The sequence below is a fragment of the Gymnoscopelus braueri genome (assembly GCF_963280865.1).
Source record: "Gymnoscopelus braueri genome assembly, chromosome: 1".
NCBI classification, from domain to species: domain Eukaryota; kingdom Metazoa; phylum Chordata; class Actinopteri; order Myctophiformes; family Myctophidae; genus Gymnoscopelus; species Gymnoscopelus braueri.
Genome location: NC_137603.1, coordinates 18,570,289 through 18,591,808, shown reverse-complemented (window position 1 = coordinate 18,591,808; position 21,520 = coordinate 18,570,289). Strand labels below are relative to the sequence as shown.

The 21,520-nt window shown below is 41.9% G+C and overlaps 1 protein-coding gene across 1 annotated transcript in view; it reads left to right on the top strand.

Moving 5' to 3' along the window:
- Positions 1-21,520, top strand: part of LOC308082649 (protein kinase C-binding protein NELL1-like) — a 302,553-nt gene that overhangs the window by 201,016 nt on the left and 80,017 nt on the right. Inside the window, exon 13 of the mRNA XM_080424542.1 lies at positions 9,492-9,617. Within this exon, the coding sequence (XP_080280668.1) occupies positions 9,492-9,617 (126 nt within the window). The remainder of the gene's footprint in view (positions 1-9,491; positions 9,618-21,520) is intronic.

The following is a 21,520-nucleotide window of genomic DNA, read 5'->3' as shown; positions in this document are numbered from 1 at the left end:
CCCGCGTTCGCGCGTCTTACTTGTAATAGTAGTAGTAGTAGTGATGGTGGTAGGAGTAGTAGCAGTAGTAGTAGTAGTAGTAGTAGTATACTGTAATTTAACTTTTAAATCAGTTGAAGTCGGCCAAAATCATTACGGTAGGACATTATTTAGCTTGACCTTTGTAGCTCCTGATATATAATGTATGTTGGTGTACTACATCAACACTCAATATTACCTGGACGTTTTTAGCTGATTTATTGATTTTGAATGAATTGTGCAAGATAACTTTAGAACAGATGGGCAGATTTTCATTAAACTTGATGGGAACGATCAGTAGTCTGCCCCAAAGAGATGATTACATTTTGCGTCTCAAAGGTCAAGGTCAAGAGATGTAGAACACGGTATGATATTGCAGGCACCGCAGGCGCATTTCTTAAAAAATCATTGGAAATGCTTTTCCATTCTCTTCTGTATGGGCTTTGTACTAGGAGTTGAAGGCAAATTGATGTAACATGATGACCCTTACAACAAGCATAGAATGCATGAAATTGTACACAGAGTTACAAATGGATCAATTAACATTCAGGACTTTATTGTATATCAACCGTGTCTGTCTGTATGAGTACATTTATTAGATTCATTAAAGCAATGTCATATGTTAGCCGCAATTATCACAGTGTAGTTGCAAGGTGAGATTAATGCCCGACTGCAGAGAGAGAGAGAGAGAGAGAGAGAGAGAGAGAGAGAGAGAGAGAGAGAGAGAGAGAGAGAGAGAGAGAGAGAGAAAACAGGGGAACATTGATTGCAGATTGCTGTGGTGTGAAGGGTACTTGCAGCGGTAGTGTGCTGAGATGTGTGTCGAGTAGGGGAGGTCACATTTGAGTGCTAGCATCTGCCTCATGCCCCAGCCTCTGGCTTAACCATGGCCTGCATGTCTCTCTGTCTTTTGCCTCGCTCACACATACAGTTCGCTCTCTCTCTCTCTCTTCTCATGAACACACACCCAGTCTTTCTCTCAGGCACAGTCACCATCTCTGTCTGTCAGTTTCTCTATGTGTGTGTCTTTCATGCACAGCGTCTGCCACGGACGCGCATACACACACACACACACACACACACACACACACACACACACACACACACATCAAAATGGTCGTGTCTCTCGATTCTTCTCATTCTTCCGTCTCACTTTTCACTTTCTGTGACCGCTGCGCGGCTCCATCTATTCTATGTGAAGTGGCTGTCTGCCAATGGGCATCCAGACTGATAAATGACCCGCTGAACAGAAGCCATCATCTGGTCTCAGACCTTCACCTGGCCTGGCCTCGTGGTGCCAGACAGGCCTGGTCACTGTTAGTGCAAACACACTCAAAACACTCAGGATTGATTAAAACAGACAACAGTGTGTTCTGGCTCTGTTTTCTTTTGTGTTGAACATAAGGGAGGGAACAGTGATTGTGCTGATACGGCTAATTGGGCTTATGGCCTTATTATTATTAACAATGAGGCATATTCTCCATTAACATGGACATGATTAATGTCACAATAACAATGTATAGACATCTTTAATAATAATAATAATAAGATATTATTATATTATTATATTAAAAGTGGGGAGAAAAAGAGTCCTAAAGAGATGGGACTACAATTAAGAATACAATGTAGTGTTTGGAATTAACCAGTATTGTATAGCCAGGCTAAACCTGCACATACAACAAACTCAAAAATCTTGTTCATTCATCCTGTGTTCATTAAACCATTAAGACCGGGAACGCATCTGTGTCTTTGGCTATTCAAAAATAGCAGATATACAAGCTCATAGCGCGGCTTGTAGATCTGCTATTTTTGAAAAATCGAGATTTTTTTTTGGCAAATCTTTGAATATATATATATTTTTTAAAGCGTTAGGATTTAGAAAACATTTTTTGAATCGGCCTCAGGTCTTACTGGGTTAAGATACGCAGACGCACACATACCGTACAGGCGTACACTCTCACACACACAGCCTAGACTGCCTTATTTTTAGCTGCATCTCTTCCGCAGCCCTGACCTACATCACAGCATGAATAAAGCAGCAGAGGAAAGCATGGAGCAAAAAATGGGAGGGGGGGTGAGGGAGAGCAGTATAGAGGTGTGTTGAGGGGGGGCGATGGGGATGGAGGGAGGGACGGGTCGGTTGGATGGGGAGAGGCGTGCGGAGACGAAGGCGTGACCAGAGAAATGAATTCCCCCCAGTGTGAAATGACAGTTCCACTTCTGTCACCAGACCTCACCTGCTAGCTCCCTGAGGAATGCCACTGAGATGCGTGTGCTCAGGCACGCGTGCAGACACACACACGCACACACACACACACACACACACACATCAGCAGACATGCACACAGACAAGAGTCGCACATGGCTACGCATGCATACATGCGTGCAGTCACGCACACATGGCGCCGTTACACACACATGCACGCACGCGCGCGCACGCTTTGTTAGGGGGCACACAGGTGACTGTGAGAGATCACAGAGCCTGTCAGGAACTCAGACCTGACAGGAGATGCTTTTCTCACTTTTAACCGAATCTGACAAAGAGTGTGGAGTTAAATTATTAAAGTGATGCCGGAAGCATCACTGGCTCGCCCCACAATCAGGCCTCAGGAACAGTGCCTTGCAGTGGTTGCATTGCCACAGAGAATGAAGTACACATAGTGCAAAAGAAATGTCACAATTGAATTCGCTTATATTTTTCACAGACACATTTTTACGGGCTGGCTCTGTAGGACGCAGAGCCGTCTAGAACAGTGGTTTTCAACCGTTTTCATGCCAAGGAGCTCTAAATTGGGGGACCGCCAGAAGCAAAGATTTGAGTTAAAAAAATGTGCTTTAAAAAAATATATATATTCAAAGATTTGCACACATTTTCAAGATTTTTCAAAAATAGCAGATCTACAAGCTCATAGCACGGTGGTTAAAATGATTTTGACGCTATGTTACCAAACTTTTATTACACGCTGCCAGTAGGCCAAGGAAGTATGCCTACCTCAATGCATTTATATTTTCACATACGTTTTATATTTTTTGGAAATATTTAACATACATTTTATAATGGAAATCATTGGTAATCTTTGTTTCTGGGGGATTCTACAAATGTCTTCTAAATCATTTTTGAAAAAACGTATGTTGATATATAATATTAGTTGTTCTCAAACTTTTTCCATGTCAAGGACCCCCGAAATTATATGTATTTGGCCGCGGACCCCCATCTCAAAATATTTTGTTCCAGGGACCCCCAGAAGCAAAGATTTGAGTTAAAAATGTATATATTCAAAGATCTGCACACATTTTCACGATTATTTTCCAAAAATAGCAGATCTACAAGCTCATAGCGCGGCACTCGGTGCCGCGCTATGAGCTTGTATATCTGCTATTTTTGAATAGCCAAAGAAATCAAAAAATTACACACAGATGCTTTCCCGGTCTTAAAGGCTTAAGGCCCATGAGTCTGTGTATGCCTGAATATATACGATGCGTCTCATTTTGATTCTGCACATTCCACACTCTACAAGCCTTGTAGAAGATAGTACATTACTCAAGGAGAGTTATTTGCTGTGGGGAAAAAAAGAGAGAGAGAGCGCTCCGGGCTTCATATGTAACTCAATTACACAGGAAAATTCTGAGTGTTCATTTAACATTTGAGAGTTTTAAAAAATGGAACCAAAATGGACACTCGGGGTCCATTTGTACACTCCCTGAGTTAAATGAACACTCAGGATTGTACCGTGTACAATTCATGCTGTGGTGAGCAACGTGTGAGGGAGTATCACTTCGGTGTTGCGATGGATCTATATACATGAAACTGAAGATGACATATGGAAATGCATTGTCTCTTTCTCTCTTATCTTTCACTCTTATGGGCAGGATGCCCCGGTAGCAGAGAGCAGAGAGCCTGCTTTGCCTCCTGGACACTTTAGCACACATGATCCCTCTGATTCCATCAATACAGTGCATGCATGTACACATGCATGCATACATAAGCAATATAGTAGAAAGATGCACCCAGTGGAGCTCAAATATCCAGAAGGAAGCATGCCCCAATAATAATACTTCCACTGTCTGATGCAATAACGTCAAACTGCATCTCTCTCTCTCTCTCTCTCTCTCTCTCTCTCTCTCTCTCTCTCTCTCTCTCTCTCTCTCTCTCTCTCTCTCTCTCTCTCTCTCTCTCTCTCTCTCTCTGTGTGTTTGGTTCACATGCATGCATATGCATGCAGCCATGCACCATCGGTGGCATGGGATATGTTTTCACGTTGGCACGTTGTCACATTTAATATGGGCCTTAATCAGGCATGGGATTTAATTGAATGACATGTCTCTCCCATGCGAGTGCATAGTCGCGCGTCGTACGTGCCGCTGTCTCTCTGTGTGTGTGTGTGTGTGTGTGTGTGTGTGTGTGTGTGTGTGTGTGTGTGTGTGTCTCTCTCTGTCTGTGTGTGTTGCATGTACACGTGTGCCTCACAGGTGCCGTCTCTCTCTCTCTCTCACAAGGTCACAAGTGCCACATTTTGTCATGACCTCTAGACCAGCAATGCCATTGCAAGTGGGTCACCAAATCATTGGGGAAACACTCATATTTGAATAGTAATATTACGTTAATATTTTTAAAAAGTGATGGTATTTTTTTGTTTAAAACCTTGAAAAGGTATTGTGATACCGATAAATAGTAATTTAACCCATTAAGACCTGTTACACATCTGTGTCACTTTAGATTTATTTGGCTATTAAAAAATGTCTTAATGGGTTAAAGTACACCACCATATACCTCAGAGACGCAGCCGTCTCTATTGCTCGCATGGCAGCCCTCATTACAAATGTATCCATCAGTCACGTCCCACAACAATTCATTCACGAACAGATCAGTAGTTACCTCGAAGAACGAAAACTGCTGTTTGAATTCCAATCTGGCTTCAGAACATCCCACTCCACTGACTCATGCCTGCTGTATTTGACCGACTACATCAAACGCGACGATTGATGTAGTCGGCAGACATGAAAGCAGCCTGTAACTGCAATTTGTTCTTGTTCGCCGACAACTCAGCACTCCTGGTCTCGGCGAGGACAAAATGCAAGTTGAGGAAGCCCTCAGTTCTGAACTCAGCAAAATCCGTACTTGGCTTTCGGATAACAAACTTGTCATTACACCTTGGTAAAACAGAATCCATTCATTTTGGGTCCAAACATTCCCTTAGTAATGTAAATGCAAATGATTTCAATCAAGGTCAGAGAGTTGACGATATAGTAATATCAAGCAAAGAAGAGGTTACCTATTTGGGCTGTATTCTTGACAACAAACTGACAGGTGAAAGAATTGCATCAAAAGTGATCAAGAAAGTCAATCAAAGAACAAGATTTTTGGCTATGCTTGCACCTCTTGGTTCTCCAACATCTCAAGGTCACTAAAAACAAAGCTTCAGAACTCCCAAAACAAACTGATTCGACTACTTCTCTGCCTAAAGCCCATGACCCACCTAATTCCAACACACTTTGCAGTCTGGGATGGAGACAGGCTTAAGCAAATAAAAATAGGATTGGTATTTAACACATTACCCGCCAATGACGCATATATCACTTGCACGCCAAGAACGCATACATTATTTTTTTATTCCACAAGGGGCGCTTTAACACAGCTTTGGAATGATCGATCGTCACTCAGAGAAGAAGTACGTGACGTCATTCCAAAAAAACAGACATCCATACATCCCAACTATGGGATTTTTAGAAAAACACTCCTAACGCAGTTTCTTTTTTTTGCATTGAAAACCACCCGTTTTCAACGGACCATAGCCCCAAAATGGCTGCTCGCGGTTGGAATGTTATCGTTCCAGTGGGTACACGGATCCCTCCGCCTACCCACGGGGACTTTTTTTTGTTGTTGTACACAACGTGGCTTCCATGGCGTTTCGACGATCGTCTATTTAAAGGTATCATGACATTCATGTTTACACCACATTCAGAGTCTTTGTCCTGGTCCTTCAAACGTGTACAAAAAGTTTTAACTGAAAATTCCACTCCAGTGATTCACTGTAGGTGTTTTTGTCTCACATTTCTAAAGCCTTTTCAACTGCAATGAAAAAAGAAATCTTTGCCTGCGGGTGTCGCTGGTGAGGGATTTTGCCTGTCAATCATCGCCTCTGCTCCGCCCCCCCCAAAGGAAAGGATAGGGGAGGGGAGGGGCGAGGAGGAGAGTGGGCGGGATTAATCGACTGTGACCTCACTGTCGAAGGGCCAAGCTCAGATTACTTTTCAGCCTAATTATTCAGAAAACCCCAGACCACAGAAAATCCACTGAATGTTCAAAGTTCAGATTTTTTGGGTGTAATTGAGGTCATAAAACCCCCAAAAAAACATAACAAATTAAAAAAGTGAAAATGAATGTCATCGAACCTTTAAGGTAATTACGCTGGCAAGGGGATCAAAAACGATGTTTAATATCAAGGCAGGTAATGTGTTAAGATAGTCAAAGGGACAGTGCCCTCAATACCCTCATATCCCACTAACTACTTCTCCAAAGTGAGTGACACCCACAGCCACAATACTAGAGGGAGCGACAACGATCTGGTACTACTCAAATATAGAACAAACATGGGAAAATGCTCATTCTACTACTCTGCCACCTAAATGTGGAATGCCCTGACGCCATATCCATTAAAATATGTAAATCACTGGTTTCTCTCTAAACTGCCTTGAGAAATCATGTATCAGGAGACCACAAGGGGAGGTCAATCAAAATTCCCATAGAAAGGAGGTGTCATTCACTGCCGCCGTTTCCCTTTTTTTCCTCTGTACATAGTGTTTTGTGTTTGTTGATGACATGTATTATTGTGTACGTTTTATGCTATGTTGATGAATTGAATACACAGGACCACGGTGGAAACAAGTCCCCAGGACTTTTTGTGTTATCCTTTTAGCCTTAATGTCGGACTGTGCCTTGTGCTGTTTACATTTCTGACTAATAAAGTATTCAATCAATCAAAAACTTTGTTGGTTCTGTTCATCCAACCCGAAATATGTTGGACGTGCACTATGCATTTATCAAAATCTGATTGGATTGGATTGATTGTTCAAACAAACATTCTCTGAAAATGCACTGATTGGCAACCATGTTAAGTGGTCAGAAGGGTGGGCCACGAACTCTTTCGAGATTTTCAAATGGGCCCTGACCCAGAAAAGTTTGGGAACTACTCACTACTACTAGCTGCTCTAGACCAAACCAGCCTTTCTCAAATATGTTATTAAAGTTTGTGGAAAGACCTTTCAGGACTCGTGGTGGGCACGGCACAGGTAGGCCTATAGTTAGAAATTATGTTATTGCCATGGCTACAGACACTAGAATAGGCAGAATGGAGAGCATTTAGTAGCAAGACATGGTGTAACCAAGGAACGGCATGCCCCAGGAAATAAATGGCTGATGGGGCTCATTGCATTACAAAAGGCCACCCATCCACACACGCACGCACGCGCGTGTGCGCACACACACACACACACACACACACACACACACACACACACACACACACACACACACACACACACACACACACACACACACACGCAACTTCCAGATCTCTTTCTGATCTCATCCTTCTAGCAAACTCTCTGTCCGTGTGTCCGTCTGTCTGTGTGTCCGTCTGTAGTTCACGTATCTCGAAAACCGACCGACTTCGAACTTGACGTGCGTCACCGAAAACTAGAGGGAGTGCCATGCCCGTCTAGTTCTGTAATTTCACTATCCCCTTTACAGTTTGCTCTGTATTTTAACGTCCATAGTCTGACTTTCAAGGTACATTAGTAAATATTCAGTGTAGGCAGTGATTTTAATGCACAGTATCAAGGTTAGCCTCATATTATGGGATAACCTCTTCTCTTCTCTTCTCTTCTCTTCTCTTCTCTTCTCTTCTCTTCTCTTCTCTTCTCTTCTCTTCTCTTCTCTTCTCTTCTCTTCTCTTCATCATTTCTCTCTTGATGCTATGCTTTAAGAGCACTTCCACCTATGCTTATGTGTGTCAACCGCAGGGCAATTGTCAAGCACTTAGTGGCTGCACTACATTTTCCATTATACTCCATTTCGCTACAGTTAGACTTCAATGTATGGATCTTTTACTTGAGCCACTGGGGATGGTTGATGACATTGCAGAATGTGCACTGAATTGCTGCCTTCGTGTTGTTTTGTGAAACAGTAATGCTCTGGGTTGGAGTGTGAAGTTTATATGATGTTGTGAGCTAAACTTTGCCAACTTTGGCCTGGTTAAATACAGGTGGCATACTTAGCCCTGTGTAAATGAGGAATGCAAAGAAAACCCCTTAAAGTTACAATCTGGAACTTATTTTAATAAATAAAACGCTGCTTTAACCAATCTTTACGGTAGAATATAATACAATATAACTAGCATGGCTGCATTGGTTGGAGGTGGTCACCTTAATCATATACAGTACATTGATACTAAATGTATACCCTGGTGTCTGGTAGACACCTACTGGTTGACAAATAGCCCTGCCTGATAATGGTGATAAGCCCAATATCTCCCCTGGCAAAGGGCAGATTCCCTTCGGTTGAGAGGTAGAGGTTTGGTTTTCTGACCTGGATGACACGCGTTTGAAGTTGTTACAGTTGTAATTTCTTCTCTCTGTCAGGAGAGAGAAGTTACAAGTTACAAACTTACAGATTGTAGCTTTAAAGAGGAAAGATACTATACTCTAACAGCACCTATGCTTTCAGCCAATACATGGACCTGCTGAAAACATTTAAAAGCAACACCAGTAAAGTTTCTTAACCTAAACCATGGCAACAGCTTTAATCAATGCAGTGGCATAGACTCACTAAATGCTTGGAAAGCCAATAGTGGGATATGACATTTTTGCAGCAAGGTCTGCAGTCTGCATACTAGCAGAAAGCTTTGTCTTCTGAATCAAGAACCTGGAATGTCATTTGCAGATTTCATTCTCTGAGGCGTTTCATTCATGTTGGCAAATACTTTTAGCTAAGTAATGCTTACACACAAGCGGAGACTCAAAGAACTAAAAGCTGATGTTTCACAGAAACACGACCCCCCTTCCTTGAGGGAGTTCCAGGGGGTCCACAGCTAAATGATAGATACTTATGAACCAAATGGACCCTAACGGGTCCATTTGGTTCCATGTGTACACTCTCAGAGTTAAATTAACATTGATTTTAATTGGGGTCCCAGAGATAGAAATGTAATTAAATGGGGGTCCGTAGCCTAATGCATGTCAAACTGGGGGTTCTTGAAATTAAAATGGTTAAAAATCACTGCTAGAGCCATAAAAGCCTTCTCTTATGGGGGTCCTAGGCATATATTTTCAAATGGGGGTCTGCGGGCTAATACATGTCAATTTGGGGGTCCTTGACATGAAAAAGTTTGAGAACCACTGCTGTAGGTGACTGCTACTGACTCTCTGCTTTTTGTCAGGAATTGACCGTGTGTGCGTTCTTCCATGTTTTTCAGATATTGATGAGTGCGCAACCCAGATGCACTACTGCCAGTCCAACACTGTGTGTGTGAACCTCCCCGGGTGTCACCGCTGTGACTGCCTACCAGGCTTCACCAGAGTGGATGAGTACTCCTGCACAGGTACATACACGATCAAACACACATGTTATTCATAATCTTGGAATTTGCATTGCTCTGTATTGATCCCTATAACTCATTCACTGCCAAGGACGACTTATGACGAGACATCGTCCAAACGCGCTTTTTCAGTGGTTTTCCACCATTTGGCGCTGTTCCCTATCACCTGAGTGACCATTTTCAAACAGATCCAGGAGATCACGTGATCGAGAGATTCCCCCCCCCCCATCCACTTCCTATTTAGCTTTTTGGGGAAAACAACTGTATCTTGAGTAACTTTTTTCCCCCTGCATTTTGGCTATTATAGAACCCCAAGATTCAGATTAAGCATTTGCAACCCTGCCCTTTAAACCCCAGTTTGAGGGCAGTTATGGACCCCTTTTCTTGTGGGAAAAAATAATACCTACGCAAGAATATGCCTCTAACAACATCTAGCGATAATTCTGTCAAGTTTTGCCAAATATTGCTGCTGAGGTGGTTTCCGAGAGGAGTTTTGAAGTAGCAATGAAGCAATCTTAGCCTGACACTCTGCCTGAATTTCCATTTAGTCTCTCATCATTATTCAGTCTAAAAGTGCTCCCATTGCAGCTGTTTTCCAAAATGGGTGTTGCATCAGAAGGAGCCCTCAGTGATTAGTTAATCCCCAATCACAAGCCAGTCACAGAATTAAATATGTGTCCGAATTTGGTGTAACACTGAACTCAGAGATATCATTTCCTATTTCAGTAGAGTGGGTTTTTGAATAGTCTGAGACTAAGCCTGAATTTCCATTTAGTTTCACTTCATTATTCCTGGAAGTCTGTTCAAAACAGTTTAATCAATTCTTCATCAATTCTATCCAATGATGTTGTTTTAAAATGCCTTGCGCTGTTTTCTTCCGTCATCACATTCAAAGGCCTGGGGCGTTGCGACGCGTTGTGAGCTTGTAGATCGGCTTGATCGGCTTTAGGTGTAAAGTGAAAAAGAGGTGCGTTTGACCAATTATAGACGTAACTCTATAATTATAGGGTTTAAATGGTTAAGATTAAATTAGATTGCATTGCATGCTTTGAAAAATCAAAGGAAAAACGATCTGACGCTCTGAAGATCAAGCCTAGTTTTGTATATCTCTATTTATCTACTCCGACGTGCACAGTACCAAACGTTCATTAAATTCAAGCGGCATCTCCGCGAGTCCCGCGACTGTCAATAATTTAGGTCTATACTGACACACACGCATGTGGAGTGTACGTGTGGTCTAGAGACGCATTTGCGCATCAAAATGAACAAAAGTATTCCAATAACTCATCAGGATAGATCAATAAAGAATCCACAGTCCAGGCAATAATCTGACAGAAGAAGCTAATCCACAACTCAGCAGCGAAAATAAAAATCTCACTGGTTTAATGATTCATTGATATTCCTGTGCATATCTCCAGTGATTGTGGCATAGTGGTGGAAAAAGTACTCAAATTCTTTACTTAAGTAAAAGTACCAATACTGCAATATAAAAATACTCTGTTACAATTATTGGTCCAGAATTCAATATTTACTTGAGTAAAAGTACAAAAGTATTGGCATCAAAATGTACTTAAAGTATGAAAAGTAAAAGTACTAAATATTTGAAAATAGCAGATCTACAAGCTCATAACGCGTCGCGTTGCGACGCGTTATGAGCTTGTAGATCGGCTATTTTCAAATTGCCTCGGTATAAAATAGGGCTGAATTGGTAAATGTATGTTTCATAATGTAATAATTTATATCTGAAAAGTAACTAGTAACTAAAGTTTTCAAATAAATGTAGTGGAGTAAAAGTACAATATTTGCCTCCGAGATGTAGTGGAGTAGAAGTAAAAGTATTGGAAATTGGAAATACTCAAGTAAAGTACAAATACCTCAAAATTGTACTTAAGCACAGTACTTAAGTAAATATACTTAGTTACTTTCCACCACTGCATACAGTTATATATTCCACAAATACTGTAGGCCTATAGGCCTAGCGAAATAGATCGTCCATAAATATGCTGTCACATAGTCTGACTTCACAAATAATTAGTGTAAAAAATCACACCCAGTGTACAGTGAGCGGTGCCTTTGATGAGTTAATTCAGGGGCCATCGCCATGCCAAGTTGTGAAGGACATTTTTGTCAAACTACATTTTCTGCCACAGACTTATAAAATGGCAATAATATTACCAGAAACACATAGGCCTAGCCCTAAATGTATGCTACTGGACTCCTAATGTAATGTGTGCCATAGTGCCCATGCCAATATGCTAGACATTTTACAATTATAGTATTTGTCAGTGGTACATAAAGTTCTTGAAAGTCCACTTGAGTAAAAGTAAAGTTGTTTTTTGAAGGTGACGCCAGTCAAGTTAGTCACATAAGAAAATCACTTGAGTCAAAGTGTTAAAGTAAGTGATTTGCTTTTGTTAAAATAAGTGTTAAATAGCTCTATATTCTGATAGTACTCATTGCTATAGAGTGTTTGTTCAGTCTCCCATGTCTCTCCAGCTCTTAATTAAACAGAGAATGCATTTTCAGTGCTCTCTCCTGATTGGCTTAAATGTTGTCACCTACATGAAAATGTATTTATATTCTACTAAAGATCTGGAGAGACCCCGGTGACCGAACAAACGCTCTCTAGCAATGATTACTGTCAGAATATAGTATTTTAACCTTTTAACAAAAAAACAAAAAAGTACCAAAAAATATCACTTACCCTACCATACTTTAAGTACAGTATCAAAAGTATCTGGTTTCAAAATGTATTCAAAGGTAATACAAGAACATAGAGCTTTCACAGAACAAAGAAACAAATCAGCCTGAATTGCTTCTTTCTCTCTCTCACTCTCACTCTCACTCTCACTCTCACTCTCACTCTCTGTCTGTCTCTCACTCTCTCTCTCCACACTTTATTATCGGATTTGAACTTTTTTTAAATGTAATTTAAGTAATAAAGAGGCTTGATAATTTGTCCCAGTGCCATTCTTTCAGGTGAATGAGCTCACATGTTAGTGTTGGGCTACGTAGTAGCTTATTTCCAAGTAGCTTGTGCCTAGATTCACTACTTTCAGAATGATGTAGCTTTCAAATAGTTCAGCTATTTCTTTCATCCATGTAGCTGAGCAGCTTGTCAAAAGCTACATCACAACATTTTGGGGCACATCAACATAAAAGTACAAAAGGTGCATTTTTTGTGCACATCAAAGGGAGAATTCCTCATCTCCATCCAGCTATGTTTTGGGGTTTTTGAGTGGATTTTATCCATCATACCAAAGAAATAATTCAACATATCAACCACTCGTAGCTTTAACACAGCCTCCCGAGTTGCTCACGGGACGGTCGGGCCGCCCGACCGTTTTCAAACATGTTTGATATTTATCTGGATCGCTAATGATACGTAGCATGCGAGTTAGTTCAGGCAGCATACACTCGAGAGGTTACATGTATGCTCATTAATATGTATACCCATACGTCATTCACTGAGGTGGCAATCAGCTGTTCAATCGGGCGGGTTATTTAAGCTCACCTAAAGTTTGCGTTCCTTCCGCTTGTGTGTTATGGTTGTTGTCATGCAGCGTTTGCTCCCACCACCACCCCAGCACCACCAGTGGGCTCTGCTATTGGTCTGTTATTAGGTAGTGGACCATACCCGGTGAAGTGCGCAGGCGAAAGTAGTTGCAAACGTGGGGTTATTGCACGTCCTGTCGCGCGTCCCCGTTGCGTGTCCCGCCGCGACGCCACCCCACCCCCCTCCACCCCTCCACCCCATCATATGTGTCAATCGCCCCCCCCCCCCCCCCCCCCGCTACGGGGGGGGGGGGCGATTGACACATATGATGTTATGATGTTATGTTATGTTGACACATAAACGCTAATAATAAGCTGAGATTTGATTAAATTGAAAAAAGGGTTGAATTCAGCTGGTAATGGTCAATGGCTGTGTGCAAATTCAGATCAATTGCTCCAGCCACTGAGGAGAACTGGGCACACATTTTTGCTCTCAGAGATTTTTGTTCTCAGAGGTTTGTGAAATTATAGGAGGATCTATCTCCCTGCTCTTAATGGTTAATGATGGTTGTTTAAATTGTGCTGAGCACGGAGAAAATATAGCAGAGCCTGAACGCCAAGATAAAATATTACATCCACACTTGTATTCCCATTCTATATGTTTGTTCAATATATATTCGGTCTATAATATTGGTCCAATCTATTCGTGAGTTATCTGACTGAACTGTATGGAACAGCACAGCGGGGGACCGAGAGAACACGGCCGCTGTTCAGATGCAAGGGACAGGGGCCGCTGTGCCGACAGCCCGCTAATTTGACGCACGTGTGTGGCGCAACGTATCCAATATATCGATACTGTAGCGATATGTTCTTTTCTTTTTAACAAGTGACACCCCTGCATGATCGACGGGTAGATAAATGATGCTTTATGAAACTACGGACAGACGCAGGAACAGTGCAGACACTGCATGGTGTCATTTGGGGTGCCTGTATTGTTCCATCACTCCCCAAAATGTTCTCTTCGTGTGACCATGTTATTGACAGTGTCAGTGTGTGCTTGTACAATAGGTAATTAGTTATATCCATGTCGGTTTCTAAAGTCGGGGGCTTTTACAATGTAAAATGTGTCAGATAGTAGCAACATCGCAATGAATTGTGATTGCTGTCATTTTGTGACATGTTGTACAACTTTTGAGCTGCAATATGAGTAGCCTACACGGTATATAGGAAGATGACGGCTTGGCTCGCTGTTATCTTCATTGTAGCTGCTGCTGCGATATTCTGGTCAATGCTGATTATGTCAATTATATGCTCTACCTTTCATGTTGGTCGCACAATGTGCACCCTTCATAGTTAAATTAAATCCATTGATTTTGCAAAATGTTGCAAGGGAAGTCTCTCTGAGTCTGTACCATGCCAACCTGGTTTATTTTTCCGTGCGTGCGTGCGTGCGTGCGTGCGTGCGTGCGTGCGTGCGTGCGTGCGTGCGTGCGTGCGTGCGTGCGTGCGTGCGTGTGAGGTGCAGCGCAGGAAGGCAGCTGGCTATCCGAAAAAAACACTGAATTGAATCGCCACAATCACAATAATATCGTGGAGCAAGGCAGCCGGCCAACGTGGCTGGTGATATTTTTATTTATTACATTATTTTGTATGTATTATTGCTGTCTTTGGGCAAGCCCGAGAATCTGGATAGAATCCTGTAGTGTGTGATGCTTCCAGATTTCAAAATCGTTTTAAGATTGAAAAAATCCTGTAGTGTAAGGCCAGCTTTAGTGCCCCATATAGTATGTGTGCGATGTAGGTTTATTTAGTTACTTTGAAGTATTTCTAAAGATTTTATGAACTTTGAAGTAGTTACGTAAATTATTACTTTGTGCCTACTTACTGTATGTAGAAGCCCCTGTACACATGGCAACCATTTAAGATGCTATTTGTTCATGACCATGATGTTTACAGTGAGGAGCATGATTGCCTGGAAACCCTGCACGCACACACGCACGCAGACAGACAGACAGACAGACAGACAGACAGACAGACAGACAGTGATAATGAGCTTACACTCTCCCACAGTGAGTCCATACTCGCATACTGGGGACAGCAAGTACTAATTACTAATACAGTAGTAATATTCCATCCGGAATCTCCTCTCACCAGATCATCATTACACCCTGAACCTGGCCAAGGCTGTTATGCAGAAAAAATCCTACAGGTTGTTTACAATGATTATATAAACAGAATAAATACATTTAGTAGGTGAACGGTTGTTTGTGTGTGTGGGTGTGTGTGTGTGTGTGTGTGTGTGTGTGTGTGTGTGTGTGTGTGTGTGTGTGTGTGTGTGTGTGTGTGTGTGTTGGTGTTGGGGTGTGTGTGTGCGTGCACGCGTGCGTGCGTTCCTCCTGTGATTGGCTGTGATTCAGTTTCGACTTGAGTCGAGTGCCTAAATCTTTCACAGAAGACAGGGAAGATGTGGGGGAAGGAAATGTATTTCCAGAATGTGTGCTTAACTATTATTTGAGTGACATCCAAAATATTTAATACAGCTGATTGCAGTGCCTGTTCAAAGTGTTGGAGGGTTTTTGAGGATTTCGTTAAGGTAGAGAATGGGCTTTACTGAGCATTTTGCATGCACTCTTTGCAGTGCATATGCTGAGCTGTAATATGCAGACTTTTTAAAAAGTAGTTATTACAAAATGCATGCTGCTTTCCTCTGTTTGAGTATGCTTGGTATGTAGTCAGTTAAACAAGTGCACTAATTTATTTATTTATTTACACAAGTGCATTATGGAATGTACTTTACAGTATTATGCTACTTCGCACTATGTACGCCTTCATCATGTGCAGCAATCAATATTCATTATGTATCTACTGCTGTGCAAGCCACTACAGACTATAGTGTACATTGTATGATGCATATTGTATATAATTTCTAGCTATTTCTGCTTACCGTGCTACTTGTTCACAGAGTTGGTGGTGCCCATAATAATCGAACCCAGAACCTTGTGCTATTTGCTTCTGAGTTGATTAGTTTGTGTAGGTAATGAGCTCCACTCGTTGGAAGATGATGACTCTGAGCGTTAAACCTGTCTTTACCAATTGTACTCGGAAGAATTCACAACGAGTAACGTTGCGACGCGTTGTGAACGCGTTTGGAGTCGAACTAGTCGAGTTTTTATTTATTTTTATTTTAATTATTATTAATTATTTTAATAAATCAGGGCAGTATATCTACAGCAGATATGCAACTGTGGGCCCTGAAAAAAAAGTTGTCAAACACTGCCCCTCCACTCCTCCCACGAAAATAGGTTGCTTTATTCGGATACAATGCGTGTCATTGCCCGCCCCTGCCGGTTCTCTGAAATTTTATTTTTAAATAGGCTCTGTCATGATTAATTGACCACATATATGAAGTTAAACAACTACATTCTATCCGAACGATATCTTATAAGTAAATTCCTTTTTGAAGTTTTAAAACAGCGGAGAAAATAGCGCACAGAAAAGATGGCTGCCGCTCGTTTTTGGTCGGGTGCACTCAGACTGGACTCCATTCGGTTTCATTCAAACTCGCCACCTGATTGGCCAACCTTCGCCGTCAATCACAGAACATTGACTGTGTTTCAATGCAGGAAAACACCCCAGCATCATTATATAGTGGCTCAAGAAACTACACGGTCCCAGACCCACCTGGTCTGTTTGATCGACATGTCTGGCCCATGTACGTCAAACACAAGAACATCACTGCACATACACCCAGTATACTACATTATTTCACTCTTTACTGGTTGTATACTGTTTTTTTTGTTTTGTTTTTATTTAGTAGTCGTGAATGCCCTACCGTCCATCATGCATAAAAACAACCTAACAGAAGAGTGAGCATGTGATTAACCACTTAAACCCCAGGATCCATATTCTGAGGGAAAACCCGGTCAGAAAATAGCAGATCTACAAGCTTAAAACGCGGCACATGCGACGCGTCGTAAGCTTGTGGATCTGCTAGTTTCTGCAAAGACACAGAAAACAGAAAAGACACTAACATACAGAGCCCTGAGGGATTCCGAGATATTATTAAGCACTTTCTTCACCACCCTATCTTGCCGCTGTTATGCGTGTTAGACAAGTGTTTTTTTAAAGCACTTGATTCTTCATCAATCCTATTAAATTAAATAAAAGGTTGCCGCTGTTATGCGTGTTAGACGAGTGGTTATTTAAAGAAACAGAGTGCCTCATTTACAGTAGTTTTATCTAATTTACCTTGCGCACCGAAAATATTGGTCTATAAGCTCACAACGTGTCGCGTTGTGAGATTGTAGATCAGATAGGCCTATTTTTGTGCAGTAGCATGCAACCAAGGGAAACATACAAATTTCTCTCAACTCTGAATGAAACGTTAATATATAATAACCAACTGAGAATGAGCGTATGAATATTAGTTAATATTCACTGCCACTGACGTAATAAACGTAATTATTCCCGTTTACCAATGCTGCCACTTACCCAAAGACCAAGGAGATATGATTTTTCGAAGATCTAGACTCCCATCCACTTCCTTGTTAACTTAAAACTTAAAAACTCTGTATCTCGGCTCCTGAGTACCCACTGGCAGTGGGCAAACGCGGCCAGCAATAATTCTGGCAGTGAATGAGTTAATGTCAAGATATCACAGATGCCTGTTGGACAACATGAGACATTAGGCTACAGTGATGACCGAATAACGGCTATGCACTGCTTTCTCTACTTTCAGTATGATGTTTTGTTGAGCAGAGAGCTTTTGTTTCACCTGCGCCTCCTGACATCATTATATCACATTATTAATGCTCCTTAAGCTTGCGGGTTTTCACTTTCACTACACACTGAAAGTGAAACTACCATGCCTCTCTTCACAATAGAGCTGCAGTAGGTTTGTTGTACTTACTCCCCCCTCCTCATCAGTGATGTATGGATTCAAACTAGGGCCGTTTTGATATTCAATTCCGTACGCCTGGAATCCAGCAAAACTTTGAAACTTTGTTTCCTTCTGTTGTTGTTTCTCATTAACTGACTTTGGCTGGGATTCTCCAGTTGACTCACGCTCATAATGAGTCCTGAGTGTGTCAGAAACGCTGGCATCCTGTCAGCAGCAATTGTTCCAAATTCTGCCATCTGCTGTGCGTGTCTTCCAGCGGGCCTGGTGACACAATGTCAGATGTCTTTTATACTCGCGGTTTGAGGCGGCACAGAGGGCACATAAACAGATGAGAAGCTCAGTCTTCTTCACCTTTTTTGGAGGTTGAAAGAATCAGCAGGTGATCAACATCAGCAAGAACAAGTGCATTACAAGCATTACTTGACTTCTTTTTCTACTGATAAAAAAATAATAATTTTGTTTCCCGCTCTTAGTTGTCACTGACCTTTTCTGTTTCAGATTTTAATGGAAAAGAGCACTCTTGCTAACCTTTTTACTTTTGGGCATTTTTGCTCCATAATTTAGTCATAGTCAATTCCTATGCACACTGCAGTTGGCCTGGGGAGGGTTTTAGACATCCACATCCCTCCTACGATACACATGGAGTAAACGGCTGCTTCTTTCTTACTAACGGTGTGGAATTTCACTGGGTAATACACAAAGGTCCACACTATCCCTTCGCCGTTGAGCAGGTGCCCTGACCAACTAGCAGGAGCCAGGAAAATGATCCCTTGCCAGATTCCCACCCAGGAACCCTGACAATTAACGTATCACTACGTCCCACCCCAACTCAGTTACTGTTGCTAACTCAAACTTACTGTTTATTGGAGTTAGCTAGAGGTAATAGTGTAATAGTGTGCCACTGCTGCCTGAAAAAACAGCGATTTTACAATACCTTTGAAAAATCATGGAATATTATCCTTGAGATGTGGCCATTTCACTGCAGGAAATAAACAGGAAGCAAATTATCTTTTATTTTTTTTAATGACATCATTTCAGGGTCTGTTGTCATCAGGCCGTGAAAGCATCATCCATAGGATAGGTAACAGCGCAATCTAGTGGAAAACCACAGAAAACACAAACTTGTCGTTGGCAGGGAAAGCCTTGGCAGAATTTGACGCGTTAACGCGTCCATGGCAGGAGCTGGCCGGAGCTCAGCTCCGGGACCTGCCTCCTGCACTCGGGTACCTCTAGAAGGTGTTCCGTCACCTCAAATGCACATACAATACAATACATTTTTATTTAGGCTATTTATTATTCATTCAGCTTTCACAGTTTCCCCTCAATGTCCCTTCCTGCAATGGAAAAGGACCGTGGAGGAAATTAAACTGAGTTAGGTTCATAAATCTTCACACAATAACCACTTTATTATTCGCTGTTAGAAAAGTTGCGCCCGTGAGCCGAGTGGTCTGAGTCCTACCACACTACTCTCTCTCGAGTAGAGAGTGCCTGTGTTGTTAACTGAGCTGGGCAATGCGTATATGTCTTTGTTCTGTGAGTATGTGCCTGACAAAAGTGAGAGTGATTAGTGGTTAAAATTGTGTTGCTCGTGAAAATGGCATGGATTCATATGCTCAAAATGAAACTTGTCGTGTTGTCCAGCAGCTACCCGGGGGGGTGGCACTATAGGCGCAAATTTTTGGGTTCATGAGCTCCGGCACCTAATCATTTACAAATGAAGCACTGGTTACTAACCTGACACCGTCAAATGGAAGAAGCTTGCGACACACATTTGTTTCACAGCCTACTTCCCATCTGAGACTCCGGTCGCAGAATCGATGACAGACAGTTTTTCTTTTTTTCAAGCTACTAGGTAGGTGATTGGATGATCCCGCCCCTAGCAGCCGCTGATTGGTTCGGACACGCAGTGTTCGGCCATCTCTACTCCCTGCGCAATCCCAGACCTCCCTGAAATCAAATGCAAATGAGATTTCCGGAGGGAGGGGGTTTACCAGGCTACTGGTTACAACCATGGAGTTAAATTCAAATAGGATATAACTAGTCCTGACAATGGAGCGTTTTGTTGGCATTGAACCTCAACATCCCTACGCTCACAACGTTGAGAAACGTTGTAGATGAAGAGATTTTGTGCAGATTTAAAAACGAGCGCATCAATTGGTACAGGGGTACTCAAATACAAATCTTTAAAGGTCCACAAAGCTTAAGCTTACATGACTGTTGTGTATGCTGTTGCTGTTGTTAGGCTGTGTAATGTTGTATACATTGATTGATTTTATTTTATTCCCTAATTAGCCTACTGTCTTTTTTATGTGTTGTGTTGTTTTGTTTTTTAATTATGCTGCTGCAAGTACTATTCTTATGTACCACCTTCAACCTTGAACTGAGTATTATCAGTGGTGTCAGTCAGTGGACTCATCTACTGTCACAGCAAAATGCACTGTGCATGCTTTTATCACCATCATCATCATCAGCCAGTATTTCAGTTACTGCTTACTGTGGATCCAGCAACAGAGTGGGGCGCATGATTTTACCTGTCAATTCCTCTTTTTGTTTGTGTCCACCTTACTGATGAACTTTGAACATGCCATTTTCATTCACGTTTGAAATCGAGGCTCCTACTGTTGCTAAGGCTGCTGGCAAAAAGTACTGGTTCTAGTGCACTCGTCAAAAAGTAACGTCGGCACTCTAAACTGTCAATGACCCCAATCAACAACCTGCCAGCTCCTCAACGAGCCGTTGTCAAGGAGATGACAGCCCATAATACGAGTGTAGTGTGGGAGACTTTTGAGTCGTGGTAATTAATACCTTGCAGTTAACACAAATAATAGATATTATGATTATTATATTATTATAATAATAGACAAGTATACTTTGCTACAATTTGCCCAGAGTCTTGGCCCTTACAGGTCTGTAACTCTGAGCAGGGCCGGATCTAGGCATAGGCCAGGGGGGCAATTTTTTATATATATATATATATTTTGGGGGGGACTTGTGAAAGTTACATTTATGGTGTTTGTGATGTGAAATGTGAGCTTACCATAATCAAAGTAATCATATTCCATCATGCATCATTGCACAATTCAAATAATTTTCCGCCCTGTGTTGCCAGATATTGCGAGAGAAAGAAGCTTAGGAAAACAAACCCAAAAGAAGCAACACATTTTCACGAGTCCACGCCCCATCAGTATTTCCTATTGCCCCCCTAATTAAAAATGTCTGTATCCGGCCCTGACTCTGAGAGTGTACAAATAGAACCAAATGGACCCGTAAGGGTCCATTTGGTTCTATTTGTACACTCACCAAGTTATGGTGGTCCTAGAAATGGTAAAATTTGAGAACCACCGGTATTGTAATTATAGAGCAGACGTGAAGTCCACATACCCGCTCTGACAGTGTGATCAACCGGTTCCGGAAATGGCTCCTGTTCCTCAATGTTGGATGATCCTCTGGTTCCGGATCCCAACCTTAATCTCGAAGCGTTCTCATCTTGTAGATCTATTCTTTTTGACAT